This window comes from Tenrec ecaudatus, chromosome 6 (assembly GCF_050624435.1).
Source record: "Tenrec ecaudatus isolate mTenEca1 chromosome 6, mTenEca1.hap1, whole genome shotgun sequence".
In the NCBI taxonomy this organism is placed as follows: Eukaryota; Metazoa; Chordata; class Mammalia; order Afrosoricida; family Tenrecidae; genus Tenrec; species Tenrec ecaudatus.
The window spans coordinates 68,433,299-68,452,086 of record NC_134535.1 but is presented as its reverse complement, the minus strand read 5'-3'; the positions used below and the strand labels follow the sequence as shown (position 1 = coordinate 68,452,086).

Sequence of the window (18,788 nt, the reverse complement as noted above, 5' to 3'; positions counted from 1 at the left end):
TAGTAGACAAAGGACATTTACAGAGGTCAAAATAAAAGCAAGTACACATATAAATATATTTAGATATGAGGATGTGGAAATAGATCTATGTGCATATTTGTATAGGTTTAGTATTAAGGTAGCAGATGGACATTGGGCCTCCACTCAAATACTCCCTCAATGCAAAAATATTTTGTTTTATTCAACCGGCATTCCATGATGCTCACCTTCCCAACACAATCGTTGAAGACAAAGTGGGTACATAAGCAAATGTGGTGAAGAAAGCTGACGGAGCCTAGCTATCAAAAGATATAGTGTCTGGGGTCTTAAAAACTTGAAGGTAAACAAGCAGCCATCTCTCTCAGAAGCAACAAAGCCCACATGGAAGAAGCACACCAGCCTGTGTGATCACGAGGTGTCAAAGGGATCAGGTATCAGGCATCAAAGAACAAAAAAATATCATTGTGAATGAGGGGGAGTGTGAAGTGGAGACCCAAAGCCCATCTGTAGGCAATTGGACATCCCCTTACGGAAGGGTTTCGAGGAAGAGATGAGCCAGTCAGGGTGTAGTGTAATAACGATGAAACATACTACTTCCCTCTAGTTCCTGAATGCTTCCTCTCCCCCTCACCCCCACTATCATGATCCCAATTCTACCTTACAAATCTGGCTAGACCAGAGTATGTACACTGGTACAGATAGGAACTGGAAACACAGGGAATCTAGGGCGGATGATCTCTTCAGAACCAGTGGTGTGAATGGTGATACTGGTAGGGAAGATGGAGGGTGGGTTGAAAAGGGGGAACCAATTACAAGGATCTACATATAACCTCCTTCCTGGGGGACGGACAACAGAAAAGTGGGGGGGAAGGAGATGTCGGACAGTGCAAGATATGACAAAATAATAATTTATGAATTATCAAGGGATCATGAGGGAGGGGAGAGCGGGGAGGGAGGGGAGAAATGAGGAGCTGATGCCAGGGGCTTAGGTGGAGAGCAAATGTTTTGAGAATGATGAGGGCAACGAATGTACAAATGTGCTTTACACACTTGATGTATGTATGGATTGTGATGAGTTGTATGAGCCCCTAATAAAATGATTTAAAAATTATTAAGGGTTCATGAGGGAGGGGGAAGTGAGGAGGAAGGGGGAAAAATGAGGAGTGGATGCGAGCAGCTTAGGTAGAGAGCAAATGTTTTGAGAATGATGAGGGTAACGAATGTACAAATGTGCTTTATAAATTGATGTAGGTATGAACTGTGATAGAGTTGTATGAGCCCCCAATAAAATGAGTTTTAAAAATCTGACTCTTTCCTCAAAGGGTTAATTAGTCATAGATGTGACAGACCACATGACCTAAGAATATTTGCCTGCAACTAGATCAAGTGACATTTTAATCTCGCAGATATGGTGGCTGCTCATACTCTCCCAAAGAGCTGGTTGTTTCACTCGGTATAATTTTATACTTGAAATCTGTCACCGGTATTCTCACATATACCGACTACCATGCATGTCATGTAGTTGCTATGAGTTGCCTCCAGTTCACTCAGGAGCTAGTTGAAACACAGACAGAGTGACCAAACATTTCCATTTTCCTGCGACAGTTTTGGTTTGCTTTATTTTTCCTGTAAACTATTAATAGTATCCCCTCTTGCTTTTAAACATACCCTGGTTTAGAGGATCGGTCCTACTGTCACTGAACATGTAGTGCGATGACTGCTGGTCTTTATTCCTGTGGTTGCAGCTTTTGGTCCATAGGACTGGAAATACAAGACTCTTTGCAACGGGAGTGCTCCTGGGTAGGCAATGGGCTGCTGGCTGCAAAGTCAAGTGTCCAAACACATCAGCTGCTCCTCCAGAGAAAAAACGAGGCCATTGCTTTCCATAAGCTTTACAGCCTCAGGCACCCTGTATAGGCTCAGTACGAGTAGAGTCGACTGAAGGACAGTGGGTTGGTGTGGATTTGGTTTTCACAAAGTCAGGTTTTCAGAGATCTCAAGTGAGTAAGAGAGTGAGTTATTGAGTTACCATGAATCTTGCTGTGGAAGAGGAGACACCATCTCCCCTGGTATGCTGTGGCGGCCTGCTGTGGGGCAAAGTCAAACTCGCTGATTGCAAGTCTTCCATAGCAAGAAGCTAAGCTCAGGTCTCGGGCAACAGAGAACGAAGTGGGTAATCTCTGTAGTCTCCCTGGCAAGCATTGAGCCAGCACGTGGGTAGGAAGGAATCACGTAGTACAGGACTACATCACGACTGTATCAGAAGCCCATTTTAGGATCATAAAACTGAACTTCCCGACCACAGTGAAAATGACTGATGACAGGTTTGTTTGTTTAAACAGTGGCCTCGGGACTGCATGCTATAGGACTGTCTAATAATGAGAACCTGACTAAAAGTCACCTTCCCAAACACCCAAACCAACCTCCTCCATCCAGTCCATTTGGACTCATGGTGACCCTATAGGGCAGGGGAGAGCTGCCCCTGTGCGTTTCTGAGGCAGTAACTGATGGGAGTAGAAGGCTTTGTCTCTCTGGCACAGAGAGACTGGTGGTTTTGAGATGCTGATCTTGTGGCTAGCAGCCCAACTCATAACTACTATGGAAACCAAGCTCCTGTAAGAGTCACCCTAGAGTTAATTATTAAATCAGGTCTTTTAGGAAGTGAATTCCAAGGATTTGTATTTTTTTTAAAAGCTCCCCAGGCTATCCTTACATGTTTGAGAGAACCCTGCTATCTAGAATCAGGAGAGTGAGTGTGAGTTCTGATTATGAAGACACTCAAGTAATGGCACATGTCTATCTTGGGAGATTTGTCAGTTTTTTTCATTACAAACCTCATTTTCCCTTAAGAAAAAGTGTTTAGCTGCAAAACATTATGGAATGCAAATACAATTAATTGACAGCGGGTGATGAGAGAATAACTATCTTCAACAAGAAGATATGTTTGACACAAACATACAGATTGATTAATTTTATGAAAAGCCAAGGTAGCTATTTTTGGGTCTGTGTTGGGAGAATTTTCATATTCTAGTTTAATGCAAATAGCTGGATAACAAACCTCAAGTCACTGGCCAAATGGAAACAGTCATGTAAATGAAGCGTAGGCTTGCATGAGTGATTTTACTATCTCCTTCAAGAGCTAGAGAAAGACAGGCGGACCAAGTCACGAAGTCGCCTATGGAAGGGCGGCACCCAACAGGAACCTGAATAAAAAGAATATAACGTTGACTCAGAAGGAAACTTAGCTGCAAATGAGAATGTGTATTAAGAATGAGAAATCACAACAGATGACAGCAGTCTGGAAGAGTGAGGTCCCATTCTTGAGAAGTGTTTACATAGAAGTGCTTCTCAATTGCAACCTTGCTTCTCCTCTCCATCTGGAACATTCTCAATCTCCCAGCAACAAACAACACTCACAGGGACCGATCCAAAAGAAGCACTCTGTTGCTTGAGCTTCATTAGCTTCTTTGTGCATCCAACTCCACTGCAACCTGGATTTTCTTTCTTTAATTAACTGGCTAAAGAGCTAATCATCAATTTACATTCATTTGCACTGAAGGAATAACTGATGATTCTTTTACTCTTAAGCTACCTCAGCAAGAAGCGTCCCTCTGCACCGAAAGGCTGTGGGAGGAAAGCCAAGATGGTGGTCATCCACCTGGATCCCCTTCTCAGAAGCATGCTGCTTCTCACAGTGAGGAGTGGAGTCAAGGTCCTCTCTCAAGTACAAACTGGCCTTCGTGGACCAATAGCACGTGGCAGAAGTAACATTCAGAAATTTTTGACACTAGTGTTTGGAAAAGACTATTGTTTCTGCCAAGGTCTGTTGAATTACTCACATTTGTGATGCTTTCGCTCAAATTCCAGTTGCCAGGCTAGAAGAAGACAAAAGTCCACATGGAGAAGAGACGGGCAGTTGCCCCACCACACTCTCAGCTCAATGGCGAGCACCCATTGCCAGCGTTGTGAATGAGTGTTTGGATGCCCAGCCCAGTCTAGCCTTCAGATGACTCCAGCTCAACTGACCCCTAACTGCAACCACATGAACCGCCCAAGCGAGGACAACCGGCGAGTCCAGTCGACCCACAGAACGAAGCAAGAGAAGAACAAATTGTTCTTTGATGTCTCTGAGTTTTAGGTGTTTGTCATGCAGCCCCCAAAGGCACAAAGGCAGCAAATTGGGATATAAGACTCCCGATAGGACTGGTAAACAAGGCCCGGGACACTGAATTCTCCATGTTTTTCCTTCTTGTCTCTACTGGTCTACAAGAAGACTTACTCTCTCCGCTCCTGTCCCTCAAGCGACACTACTGGGAAGGTCATTTCTCCGGAGTGGGGAGGTGAGAGCTCAGAATGCTCTAGTGGGTAAATGTAATTTGGGTTGGAATGGAAGAACAAGAAGCCAAGTCTGGTTCTGGTCCAAACCCATGGTTTTCAATCTAACTTTATACTCATTCTAAAGTTATTTCAGTGCTGACTCCTGGGTCTATTTTAAAAATTAGTTTAGAAAAATCAGGGCAATAGGTGCACCGTTAATTTTATACTTTTACTCCTCAAACCCCAAGAAGCACCACCATTTTTCCCCATAGGCTAGTAATCAAGGCTGGGTTTTAATTTCACTCTAAACCAAGTCCATCATCAGGGCTTGCTCCTTTTTCTATTGTTTAAAGTTTTCCAGGTATCCGCCTTCCTTTTAGCTGCCCTGGTTCATTCCCTGGCTGAGACATAAGTTAGCCTCCCTGGCTCGAGCTCTCCACTCTCCCATCTGTGTTGAAATAGACTAAGGTTCCCAAGCACTACAGTTACCAAGCTAGTCCCCTTGCTGGGCCCAATGCAAAGTCCCGCATAACGAAGTACATTATACCACAGAGCCCTTCAAGCTTATCTTCCAAACTCACTGCCGAGTTGTTTCAAACTCACAGAGACCCTGTAGGACAGGGTAGAACTGCTCCTGTGGGGTGCTGCTGCTATCAATCTTTATGGGAGTGGAGAGCCTCAGTTTCGAACAGCTGACCTTCGGTGAGTGAGTAGCGCAACACAAAACTCCTATGCTACCAGAGTTCCCCTTCCAAATTCAGGCACCTCCTAAGGGGAATTTTTTTCAGACGAGATTACTCTTTCTTTGACAAGTTATACTTATTTTCTTCTTCTTCTTAAGATGATAGAGCTCTTTCCTTCCTTCCGATTCCTCGTGCCCTTTTATGAGGCAAGAACCCCAGGGTTTTATGGGTGGTTATTCTTTGGCTAGTCTCATTCCCCCGACGGCCAAAAAGTCTGCTTTCTTGAGGGCATGTGCCCAGCATTTAATGGATCAACACTACTGGACTGATGGTTTCCGATGGGAAGAGCCAGTAAAAATGCTGAGGTTTAGGTAGCGGAGGAAGAGGAAGCTAGGCTCTACTAGTCAGTATACCAGGTTTTGAGCTACGGGTTTTACATATGTCATTTGTTTTTTAAAACAGCCCTCTTGTTCCCTTTTTACTGAAGAGGAAGTTAAGATTTAAGTGAAGGAACTTGCTCAAGGTCAGCAGCTGGTAAGTGAATACAGAGTTTGAAGTCAAGACTAGTTCCAAATCCAGGTTTGTAATTACTACCTTACACTGTTTCCTACAGTGTTTGTTTGCATTTGAGTTAAAAATAAACCTTTGAAACCTTTTTCTCATCTACTATCCAAAGATAATTACTGTTACTGTTTGAGAAAACTTCAAGACTTTTAGCTATCATATACGTTTTTAACCTGTCTTCATACTGTTTGCTTATATAATCATGAGCTTTGTTTCATTTAATACAGCATACGCAATGCCATTATGCAGCACTGATTTTTTAATTGATTATATTGAAAAAAAATATGACAGGCTGAATTTCATCTCCCCAAAAGATATGTTTGAAGTCTTCATGCCTTGTTTAGCAATAGCGTCTCTGAAGGGGTTACCGCAAAGCCATGCAGTGGGCGGCCCTTAATGACTGTGATGAATGTTCTGTGAAAAGAGGAGCAGAGCCACAGTGAAGGATCCAGATGAGGGCCAGGCATGTGAAGATGACGGCAGAGACTCAATGATGTCTCTGTAAGCGAAGGGTTTCCGGGAGCCGCCTGAGTCTAAGAAGAGGCAAGGATGAATCTTCACCTCGAGCCTTCCAAGAGAGGCTTGTCCTGCCAATCTCTTGATTTCTAACCTCCAGACCGGGGGACAATGCATTCCTGTAAACTGGACAATGCATTCCTAGGAAACTGGTGCTGCCACAAAGGACAACACAACACAACACAACACAACATGCTCTTTCCCCAGTGAGGTTTTAGCTTGGGGCACAGAAAGTCAACTGAGAAGAACGTGGTGAGCAATGTGATTGTGAGATCTTTAAAATGGCTCATTTCCACCCCCGCACACCCCATGGAAAACAACAAGTTCATCCCAAACAATAAAACCAACACTGCGGATCTCTAAGAATAAAGCCTTGCAGAGAAGAGTGAGAAAGACCAATGTTTGCTGCTGATTATTTTGAACCACACACCAGCTGGTGCCAGCAATTTCACAGATGTTCTCATTTATGAGTATTTTCTTCAACAACCTGTCCACATAGGCATGTTTACCCCACCCACGTCCAGGAAGAAGAAGAAAGCACAAATCCCTCCCTCACTCACTGGCATTGAGTTGGGTTCCCCTTACAGCGCCTCTATAGAATAGGCGAGAGCTGCCTCCATGGGCTTCCAAGACTGGAAATCTTTGCAGGACCAGAAAGCCCTATTTTTCTCCAAAGGAGTGACCGGCGGGTTCAAACTGCTGACCTCACGGTTAGCAGTCTAATGCATAACCCATTACACTATGACAGGCCCTCAGGAAGAGGAAAGGTGAGGTTAAAGACTGCTGGTAAAGTTGACCCTGGGCTTAGATGCAGACACGCAGTCCAAGGTGTTTGTTCTTTTGAGGAAGGCAGCTATAGAGGAAAGCGTTTGAAAACATTATCTCCATAAAACTGAGAATGAACTGAACGAATGGTCTGGAGTTTGAAAAAAACAGCTGGCAGGAATCTTTAAAACCAAGGACAGGAAAAGCAGACTGCGAGAAACGTGGGCTTCTTGTGGTTCGTCTGGTTAGGGGAAGGCGGAGGGAACAGTTCTGAGCTGAAGAGGGAGTGGGCTTTGTACGCCGGCCCTCAAACAGAAAAGACCTTGTTCTTCTAAGAGGCCCAAAGGGGGCTACAGGCAAGCGGAGTCTTGGCCTGGAGGCTAGAACGTAAGGGTGAAATGAAGAGGAACCCCACTTCTACAACAGGCCTGTCTTGGGCCAGGAGGGGCGGGGAGCAGGGACCATCTGGAAGGCTTAGGCGGCAGGCCTGTGCCAAATGGCCTGAGTCACACGGCACTCTGTAACTGACCCAGCAAGACGTGTGTGTGCTGGGCCGGGGTGGGAGAATTTCTGGAAGTCTGTGCAGAAAGCCAGGGGTCCGGTGTCTTTCTTCTCCCCCAGAACTCTCTTCATCGGCGGCCCTTGAGTGGCTTCCAAATCATGGCGACCTCACGTGGGTCAGAGGAGACCTGGGCTCCCCAGGCTTTGTAAAGGCTGGTTTTTCTGTAAATCGCTGGTCGGCTTCTAAGCTGCCTCTGTGGGGACTCAACTGAAATCTCCAGCCTTCTGGTGACCAGCCTAGTCTGTTAACCAGAGAGACTCCTGACCTCGTTCAGAAGGGTAGACCGGCTTACTAGTGAGCTGCTTTGAGTTGGAAGGTGGGGTGCAGGGCTGGGGAAGGTCTCTTTTAAGAGAAGGGCTGAATTTCAGGGTGTTCTACAGAGAAAACTAGGGGCTGTAAAGCAGAGAAAAGTCTATCAGACCCCCTAAGTTCAACCTGTAGCCTCTTGCTAACAGACCTAAGCTGAGTTGGGGTGAAGGGGCCTCTTGTGGAATTCAGTTTGGGGCCAGAAATCCCTGCCTTAGAGCTCAGAAGGTCCGAGGGAGGCTTAGCAAACCTGGCGGCTGCTCTTTGGTTTGGCACACTCTAGATTTTTCCAGCGCCTTGTGTTCAGTAAAACTGAAAATGTGTTTGGCTAGAAATCCTTCTCTAATTTTTAAACCCCTGTGCATTTTTTACATAAATCTGATCCACATGTTCTTGATTTATTTATATTGAACTCATCAAATCAAATTAAGAGCTACAATGATGAATGGGAACAATGCTGATTTCCAAGAAGATTTTAGACCCTTTTTTCTTAGAATGAAAGTACATCCTGTCCCCCTGCCCCTCGTGCTCCCTCTCCCCCCACACCCCCAATCCCCAAACGATCAGACAGAGCCTGGTTTGAAATATAGGACTCCAACGTGAACTAATGATCCATGCTTGGCAAAGGAAAAAGCAGAGCAGGGCAATGTTCTTAGGAAGTCACAGTCACAAAGCCAGGCTAGGTTTGTGGTGGGTGTGGGGGAATGAAGACCGGAAGGGAGTAATTCTTCATCAGAGGGTTTAAATAAATGAGCTTGACTTTCTGGGTTACTAACAGAACCCCACCCCGGCCCCCACCTGTTTCCTTTTGATACGGTTTTATCACTACCACAGAGGAAAGGGGGAAGGGGGGAGGTCCTGTCCCCAAGATGAGCGGGGAGCGTGTTTTCCCTGGGCCTGCCTTTCTTCTCCGATGCTCCTCCCAGGGTAGCCAATTCCAGCTGGCGGCCTCTTCCCGCTTCTCTCCTAGGCCTGCCTGGCTCTGGGCAAGGCTTCTCCATCTGGAAGCAGTTAAGTGTACAATGATTGTACTCTTGCGCAAGGGAAGCTTGGGGTAGACACTCCATCTCTATTAAGTTAAATTATAGGTGCACTATCTCTTTCTTCACACAACTCTGTCTCGTCTTGCTTTGCAAGCACATACATGCCTATTACTGTCTTCCCCAAATGCCTTTTCTAATACACCATCATCTTCTGCAATTTCAGTTTGAGGCCAGCGATATCTCCTTAAGAAGCTGTGGCCACCAAGGTCGCAGAAGAGCCTCTTCCTTGCCCTTTGAATCTGTACCCAGTGGGCCCCTTCCACTTGGTCCAAAGCCGTTTTTGTGAACTCAGCTTCTCTCTTACGGGCTCCGAGCTAATTAGAGACCTGGGTACACGGACACAGCTGCTACTTAACAGTTGTACAAGTACTGACCCGGGGAAATTAATTCATTCACTTCCCTACGTTTCAGTTTCCCAATCTCCAAAAAGGGGTATAATAGCCACATTTATCTCCCAGGGTTGTAAAGATAAAATAAGACGCTGTGCGTAATAACCTTGTCTGACCCATACTATTTAATGAATGTTTGTTGTTACTGTTTTTATTAGAAAAACTTCCACACCTTATTCCACTGCACAGCTAAACCATTTCCCAGAAGTTGCCGGTTCTCTTCTAAACCTTTCCCCGGCCCACAGCCATGCTAAGGCACTCCCCTGCAAACCCGCGCTATCCCAGCTCCGGGGCATGGCATTCCTCATCAACCAACTAGACTTCTCTTCTGCATTCTTCAAGGATTCACATGCTCACACCCAAACTGAAAGCCTCTCGTCTCTACAGAATCAACAGAGACCAAGCGATTGGATGACACAAATTATTTTAACTGAAAATCTTCACAGTTGTGCCAATCAGCAACACTGAGGGGGGGAGGGAGGAGAAATTATCATGGATTTAATTGTACCTGGATTAATAATTAATTTGCATAGAAGTAGGAATTCCCCCCCCAAAAAATATCAAAGGATGCATTGCATTGGAAGAATCTACTGCAAAAGATTTCTTTAAAAATCTGAAAAGAAGTCACTTTGATGACTAAGATGCTGTTGGCCCAACCCATGGTCTTTTCAACCACCTCGTTTACAAAAGAAAGCTGAATGCCGGGGACAGAGAGAAGAATGAATGCATTCGAAGCGCGGTATTGGTGAAGAATAAGGAGTACTGCCATAAGAACTGGTTACATTTTGGGCAGCCAACCCCAAGGTCAGGAGTTTGAATCCACCAACAGTTTTGAAGGAGAAAGACAAGGCATTCTACTCCCATAGACTTACAGTCTTGGAAACCCACAGGGGCAGCTCTCCCCTGTCCTTTGGGGTTGCTATGAGTTGGAATTGAGTCGATGGCAGTGAGTTTGGCTTTTTAGGAGCTAAAAGAATGAAGAAATACACTCAGAATACTCCTTAGTACAGTAGTTCTCAACCTTCCTAATGTCGCGACCCTTTAATACAGTTCCTCATATTGTGGTGACCCCCAACTATTAAATTATTTTCATTGCTACTTCATAACTGTAATTTTGCTACTGTAATGAATCGGGCGACCCTGTGAAAGGGTCGTTCGCCACCCCCAAAGGGGTCACGACCTGCAGGTTGTGAACGACTGCCTGAGAGGTAAGGACGGCAAGACTTTGACGTATCATCAGGGCAGAACGATTGATAGCACAGAACATCATGTTTGGCAAACTAGAAGCTCCGTGACGACGAGGAACAGCCTCAGTAGACGGAAGGATTGACACGGTGACCTCAACAGTGGGCACCCACACAGCACAGATCAGGGAGACACTGCAGAAGCTAGCAGTGGTTCCGCCTGCTAATACGCAAGGCCATGTTGAATCCGTGAGGGCTCCGCCGCAAATGACAACAGCGGTCAATTCCTGCTGACGAGCCATCTTTCTCCTGCCAGTCAAACGGACACGTCCTCAGGATGGGAACAAAGGATATGAACGTGGGCGTGGCGTGGGGTGGGGTGGGGGGTGGAGGGGAGAAGGTTTCTACTCACTTCTGAGGAGGAAACTGGTTAAGCGGTGTTCCCAAGACCCCCAGAGGCCTGAGGCGTTTCACCAGTCTTTCTGGCAAAGTCCTTAGGCCACCACTGATGTGTCAGTTTGTCACACGTGGAGGCGTGTGTGTCGCTGTGATGCCGGCAGCTAGGTCACTGGTGTTTCCAATGCCAGCAGGGCCCCCACAGTGCCCAGGGGTCAGCAGAGCTGCCAGCCGAAGCACAGACAACGAGGAAGGGATCGGCTGTCCACTTGGAGGAAGCGGCCGCAGAAAATCGTCTGGACCGAATTGGAACATTGTCACATACTGAAAACCTCATGAAAAGAAACAGAGCGTTGTCAGAGACGGCGCCAGAGGACGAGCTCCTCACGGGGAAGGCGGTCAACGCACGACGGCCGCATGGCTGTGGCGACGGCCTCAAATGTGAGCACGGTTGGCGAGGATGCCCAGGAGCTGGCAGTGTTTCATTCTATTGTACGCAGGGCCACTGTGAGTCGGAACCAACCTGACGGCTCCTAACATTTGCGAGGCAGACTATGTACATTTAACATAGCTGAAAGATGCCTCTCCTTGGGGAGAAAGCACAAGTCCGTGTGCCCAGATGCAAACCCTGGCTCCGTGAAGGATAGAGCAAAGAGCCGGCACCGTCTGAGGCGCATGTCCTTCTGCTCACGGTGAGTCGCAGGCTCAGTAATTCCCAGGACGTCCCGCTGACCAGATTAGTGGCGGGGGCGCTTTGCCAGCCTCTGGGGAGATCTTAGACACACTCGACAGCAATGGCCCTGACCTTCATGCAGAATTGGCATGAAGGTTGACAGGGAGAACATTTCTAGGCTCTCAACAAATTATTATTTCTATCAAGGCTAACTTGCCTGAAATCCTGCGTATCAGGAAATGTGGCTCTCTTATGCTTACTCTTAGTGGAGATTTCGCCCCTTTTACTCCCTTGTCTTTAGATGCATTGTGGTGCCAGCCTAGCTCTGAGGGACTCTAATGGGACTGCCCCTCACACAGCGCTGCTAAAGAGGCAGGCTAAGGGGGCTAATTGTGCAACAGATGGTCCTAAAGTAGACACATCATCTGAAGGGAAAACCTATGGGCTAAGCAGTCACTGTGACCTGATTAAAAGGCGAGTTGAGCTAGCAAGGCTCCTGTCTGGGATTTGGAACTGGAGGAGGGAGAAACCGGGCTGACTAGCAGCCCAGGCATCTGGCATGCGTCTGCTCATATTAACGGTGGAGCATCCTCAAGTTGCCTGACAGGTCCCTGCTGCTGAGACCCTCCCGGGCTCCTCAGCTCCAGAACACCTCTCCCGAGAAGCCTGGCGGGTCAAAGTGTGTGCTCACGGCCCCGGAAACATCTCTTCTAAAACAATGACCACAAACACTTGCTTTTTTTTGGGAGTCTGCTCCTGTTTTCTCCGATGAAAAAGAGGTACTCCCTAACACATCTATCTTTGGGGGAAACTTGCAGGCAAAGAAGCATGTATAAACTTTCTGGGCATTCCTACTGCCTGGCATTGCTGCAATAGTTCATTACAGAGTCTGGCGGATGCCCTTGGTTCCTACCTCACCTTCCATGTCTTCTTCTCTATGATAGAAATTAAAAAGTCCCATGACAGCATTCTGGCCATAAGAAGTACGTGAATGTTTGGGGAGAAAATAGGCTGGGCCCACCCTTCCTTCTGCCTTGGATGAAAATCTTATCGTTGGAGCTATGAATGAGCTTGTAACCATGATGGAAAAGCAGGGAAATACAGTTTCCCTGAACATTTGAGGTGCTATATCAACATTAGAAGCTACATACTCTCAGTCTTCTTGTTATGTGAGGAAAATGTATCCCTTAACTGCTGTTAGAATTTTGTATTACGGGGTGTGCAGGGGAGGTGTGAAGGGCGACATCAGACAGGACAAGATATGACAAAATAATAATTTATAAATTATCAAGGGCTCACGAGAGAGGGGGGAGTGGGGAGGGAGGGGGAAAAAAGATGACCTGATGCCAAGGGCTTAAATGGAGAGCAAATGCTTTGAAAATGATGAGGGCAATGAACGTACAGATGTGCTTTACACAACTGATGTATGTATGGGTTGTGATAAGAGCTGTATGAGCCCCTAATAAAACATTTTAAAAAAAGAATTTTCTATTACTTGGAAACAAAACCTTTTCTAAATAACATACCCTAAAAAGGTACCTAGAACTTAACACTGTTTCCTGTGTTGTGAGGATGCCAATTTTTCTTTCCATCAGATACATGGCCAGCTTATTTTCAAATGGATTTTTCGAAAGCTCACCAAGTGGCATAAGCTCTCCAGGCAATCAACACCTAACAAGGGGATACAGCAAATACACAAATAAATAAACTACAAGGCAGAAAACATAAGTGTTGTAAGAGAAGGGAAAGACTTCCAGTTGGGGAAGTGAGATATCAGGAAGTTTCCCCAGGAGAAGCAGGAGAGTTAAAGTGGAAAAAAGAGAAATCTGTTTGGAGATGAGCAAGAAGTACATTCTAGTAGAAGGAACATCAACCAACCGACCAAACCCACTGCCCTCTAGTCTATTCTGACGCACAGCTACCCCCGCTATGGTACATCTTCACGGAAGATTTACTGCCTCGTCTTTCTCCTGAAGAATGACCGGTGGGCTTGAACCACTGACCTTGCAGTTAGCACTCCAATGCTTACCTGGCAGTGCCACCAGGGTTCCTTCAGTAGAAGAACTAGTTTAGCCAAATATGGGGAACTGAAGGTCAAATACAGGAAGCAGCAAGTTCATTCTGACTGGCGCAGAACAAAGGTCAGAGGGGAAAATCAGGCCAAATGGCAATCAGCCGCCAGTGCCAGGTAAAGACATCTGGGTTCTATTCCATAGGCCGTGGGTGTCACGAAAGGTTTTTGATCAGAAGAAGGGGACATTCTTCAGGAAAAGTCACTAAATGGCAATGTGTATGCTGGAGAAGCCAGCAGGAGCTGGGCAGGTGTCTAGAAAGGAGGGGATGAGGGTTTGAACCAGGAGAGTCTAGGTGAGAATGCCGGGGGAAGATGAACCCACCCTGAGCGACACCGCAGTACAAGTAATCCAACTTGGCAGCTGTCTGGGTGTGGGGTGTATGTCAGGGAGGAATAATGCGGTAATATTTTATTCTACCAAGTATAGACAAAATCCTCATGCAGTACCTCTGGAGCCGAAGATAGGAATGGTTTGATATAGATGTTGGAATCATGCACCTTCAAGTCATGGTCCCCAAGTCCTCTGGTCACACCAATAGTTGCCATTACTCGGGCCTGCGGACATAAACAGAAGGTCATCAGAAACAATTCTCCACACCCTGGGAAAAAAGTTTCCTGTCACAATATAGTTCCCAAGGGCTACCTTCTCCAATTCCATGCCTTCTCTGCTAAGTTAGGTGGGTGGCTGGAGCCCAAGGCGGGGAGGACTATGCTGAGGAGCACTATTTCTCCCAATTATTCTAAGCTTCATGGGCTTCGGCTGTCTCCCTCTTTCTCCCTCTCCAGCTTTCTGTCTCTCCTTTGTTTTGTTTTGCTTGTTTATAATTTTTGAGATTGGAAGGGAGGATGTCCAATAAACTAAGGTCAATACATGAGCTACTGGAAGCAGTTCAAGTTCAGTCATGTAACCTCCACCCAACTATCTCTCCACGTGCACTCTCCCAGTATTTACTGAGGACCGTCAGTGTCTCTACTTAGGTGATGGGCACAAGAAAAAGATGCAGAAGTCAGAAACAGCTCCTCCCTCCCCCAATTTACCTATTATACTTTATGGCTGGACACGAGCAACCATTGGCTCTCTCTGTCACCTACCCTGCTAACATCCCCACAAATTCCTTCTGGGACAAAATGCCACTGGCACTGGGGCTGAGGCCTCGTCAGCTCTGCACCTCTCTAAATGGCTTCCCAACTGTTGGAATGAAGGAATTATGCAGCCAATATGACTATCTTCTGGGGTATTTGGATGTGAGAAGGGGATTCTTATTAGTCAATTTACCCAAACATTTCTTGAGTACCTATTATGAACCGACACCATACAGAAATGTATAGGGTCCTGTCCCTACCACGAAGGGACTCGTTCGGGGAGGTAAGAGGCACATGCCTCTCTAACTATTGGCATAAGAATACAGTCAAGTACTGAAAGCCACAAACGACAGGTCATGTGACTTCAGAGGAGATAAGAACTTTACTGAGGCTTCCTGAAGACGGTGGGATTAAACTTCAAGCAGAAGGATGGACACAGAGGAATGAAGAGAAAGATGTTCTGGATGGAATGAAGCCCAATGGCCTAACTCCTGGATCGTCCATCATATGTCCAGTGTAGTTCAAGTTCTAAGATCTCGGTTCGAACGTTCACTCCACCTCTTGCTGGGTGTAAGAGTACTCAAGGGTTATACAATCAAAGTTATCTCAGAGGACCAAGGATGACATAAATGCTGAGACACAAAAACAATGCTCGATCTAATATTTATCCTCTTCATCCCATTCTCCCCAAAGGGTTGTAAGTTTTGGAGCTGGTTGCAGGTGGCAAGGGCAAAGGGAGCCTGGTAAAATGCAGACAGAGGAGGTACACTCTGGGACTCTGGCCAGGCAGGCTGCACACAGGCCCCTGCTGGCCAGGAGGCTGGGTGGGCTCTCTCTGATTACACATGTTCCACTTGAAGTGGAGACATCCTGGGGCCCTTGGGGTCCTTCTGGGTTCTGACATGCGATGGCACTTTGTCTAGCTGGGAAAACCACCGGCCTCTAATTTAGTCCAAGGAAATGGGATGTTCCTACGAGGTACTGAACTGACTTTACAAAGTGTACAAGCGTTAAAATTATTTGGTGAGGGGGTGGGTACCCTAAAACTCCTGGGTAGGTATCTGCTGAGAGGCAGAAGGAAACACCTGCACACGCTCTAGACAGGACCGGTGCTCTCCTCACGCTGCAGTTTCAAAGCTCTCTCAAAAAGGCACGGAATCATCAGACAGGACTGGTCCTAGGCAAGCCTACCAGTAAAGGCAAACTGGAGCGGCAGTGGCCTTTGAGAACTTGCAAGTTGCCCATCACAGAGCTGTCAAGCCTTAAGGAAGCGAGATGCTTGTGGAACGGATTCTCTGGTGAACTAAACTTTCTGCCCACCTGAAGAAACCTCTGCTCTTTTAACTCTCATTGCTGATAATCTCATAAGAATCTATAGGTGCGTTTTCCTGTTGGACTCAGGGAAGTATACAGAACATTCATGGAATCACTTATTTAATACCTCCGCATTTATTAGAGGCCTGCCGGTCTCATATGCCACCGGTCGGCTGGACGGGCACCAGGGATTAAACGTAACTGATGTTGCTGCACTGACGGAACCCTCTGGAGGTGGCTCTTTTGTCCACAGACTATCAGCCCCACTAAGGACCGCAGCTGTAGGTGTGGGGATGGGGCTGAAGGACACGCAGTGGTGGTGTCCTCTGTTCTAGAAGACACACACATTCCTGTTAGGAACAGCGCTCTTCTTTGTCCTGATTCTCAACTGGCGAGGGGGAGGCAGAAGGTGGCCATCTCCAGGAAAGGGGAAGCTAATTGAAAATTTGATTCCCACACGGTTCAGATGTAGATGTATTTCATTTCTCTCCACTAAAATCACTGCTGGGCTACACGGAGCCCAGACCTAATGCTGGAGGCAAGCGCCCTCGGTGCATTAGACAGACTCACACACACACACACACACACACACACACCCACGATGATATGAACACATTCACACACACACACACACACACCCATGATGATATGAGCACATTCACACACACACACACACACACACACCCATGATGATATGAACACATTCACACACACACACACACACACACACCCATGATGATATGAACACATTCACACACACACACACCCATGATGATATGAACACATTCACACACACACACACACACCCATGATGATATGAACACATTCACACACACACACACGATGATATGAACACATTCACACACACACACACACCCATGATGATATGAACACATTCACACACACACACACACACGATGATATGAACACATTCACACACACACACACACCCATGATGATATGAACACATTCACACACACACACACACACACGATGATATGAACACATTCACACACACACACACCCATGATATAAACACATTCACACATACACCCATGATATGAACACATTCACACACACACGCACCCATGATGATATGAACACATTCACACACACACCCATGATATGAACACACTCACTAACACACACCCACCCATGATATAAAAACATTCACATATACACGATGATGTAAACACATTCACACACACACCCCCACGATGATACCTGCCATTTTTCTTGTGACCCACTTCTTTCTGGTAAAAATTTAAAATGCTGAAAAGGGATCCGTTTTTAGGTGGCTACATTTCCCCCGACTTCTGACGGAAGCTCCTGGCCCCAAGTTGAACCGTATTAGAGTTTGGAGGGAAAATGCAAATGGCGCGGAGAACGGATCTACAGCTTCCTCATCTCCTTTCAGGAGTCGCCCGCCCCACGTCTCTGCCCAAGGGCGCGCTGAGACGACTCTTTCCCCTTGGTTCCACGACAGGCTGGGGTCCTGGGAGGTGACCAGTGTTCGCCACCTCTGCCGAGGCGCTGGCCGATGTGTGGAGAGGTCGGGAGCCAGGCTCCTGGACCCCCCACAGCTCATCACGGGGCAGGTTTGGGTTTCTTGGGGGGGGTCAGCCCCGGGGGGTGGGGACCTCCAAGATGGGCTGGAGCCCTGGAGTAGGCCGGCCCTGGCTCCAGGTCTGGCCCTGCCACTTGCCAGCTATGTGACTTTGCCCGCAGCCTTGATACCTGGGCGCTCCCACTGCCTCCTCCACTAAGTGGGCACCACAGGGTCAGCTGCCCAACTTGGCAGAAATGAAACCCGGGATCTTATGGGCGAGGCAGTCTTGTTTAAACCCTGCAAAGAGCTACCCCTGTGGATTGGGAAGGCGATGTTACTTTTACAAATGGACTTTAGTCCCTTGGGCTGCTCCCCCATCCCCCGCCACCCCCGCGCAGTGCCTGGGCCTGATGAATGAGGGCGTGACACCGTTCAGGCTGTCCAAGCTCTAAATTCGCGAGCTGCTGAGTAGCACACACCCCACTGTGGGTGTGCCCAGAGGCGGCGGGGCCCAGCTTTGCCATCAGCCCAGGGGAAACACAGGTGCCTACCTTCTTGCCTTCTCCATATATAAGGGGGAACTTCAAGTCATCCTCCTCAATGGTTTTGTATGCCCTGTAGGGGGACAAACAACATTTTTCAAAAGGTGTGCAGCCCATTAGTGACCCGCCGCCCTGACACAGGCCGCTCGGCATGTGATTTACCTGAGGTGCCGTCCGCTCACCACACTGTCAATCTTCCTTGGTCTAGATTTATTCTCCCTACAGAATTGTGTGTGTGTGTTACTAAAGCAGAAAGGACCACGTCTGTAAATGCTACAAGAGGGTGACAACATGCCGGCATGGTCACCATTGGCATGAGGGGGCCGTAGGCTTCTGTCGCACCCCCGAGAGGCAGGGCAGTGATGGGGGCCCCAGTGGCAGCAGCCAGCGGGTTCTGGTCTGAGTCCCACACTGTGGGGAAGAGCGGAGCTCAGAGATCGATGGAGTGTGAAACTGCTTCGCGAGCCAGTTCTCACCTCTGGGGGCTGTTTATCCCAGAGCCAGCCTTGGATTGAGTGTGCCCGAGAAGGCATATTTAAAGCCCCTTTGACCTCACTGTCATTGTCAAGTTTGGCAGCAAAGTCTACTTTGTGGTTGTTTCATAAAATCTTTTAAATGGCCATTTGACACACAAAGAAAATTCCGTTTCTGCTTCAGTGGTTCATTGCGGACATGGCTGTCCAGATGTCACCATGTGCACAGCTGAGGTGGGCACGGTTAAGGGGACAAAGCAAAAGAAGCCTGTTTCTTGAAGCTTTGCTCCCAAGGGAGCAAAAACACAAAACAAACCAGAAACAAACAAACACGACACTTAATCACTAGCTCGTCACCCGGGGCCAGAAGCTTCCA

General features: G+C 47.2%; 1 protein-coding gene across 1 annotated transcript in view; it reads right to left on the bottom strand.

Moving 5' to 3' along the window:
* Positions 1 to 18,788, bottom strand: part of PPM1H (protein phosphatase, Mg2+/Mn2+ dependent 1H) — a 207,571-nt gene that overhangs the window by 30,786 nt on the left and 157,997 nt on the right. Inside the window, exons 6-7 of the mRNA XM_075552793.1 lie at positions 17,949 to 18,012; positions 13,899 to 14,006 (exon numbers count right to left, since the gene is read on the bottom strand). Of these exons, the coding sequence (XP_075408908.1) occupies positions 13,899 to 14,006; positions 17,949 to 18,012 (172 nt within the window). The remainder of the gene's footprint in view (positions 1 to 13,898; positions 14,007 to 17,948; positions 18,013 to 18,788) is intronic.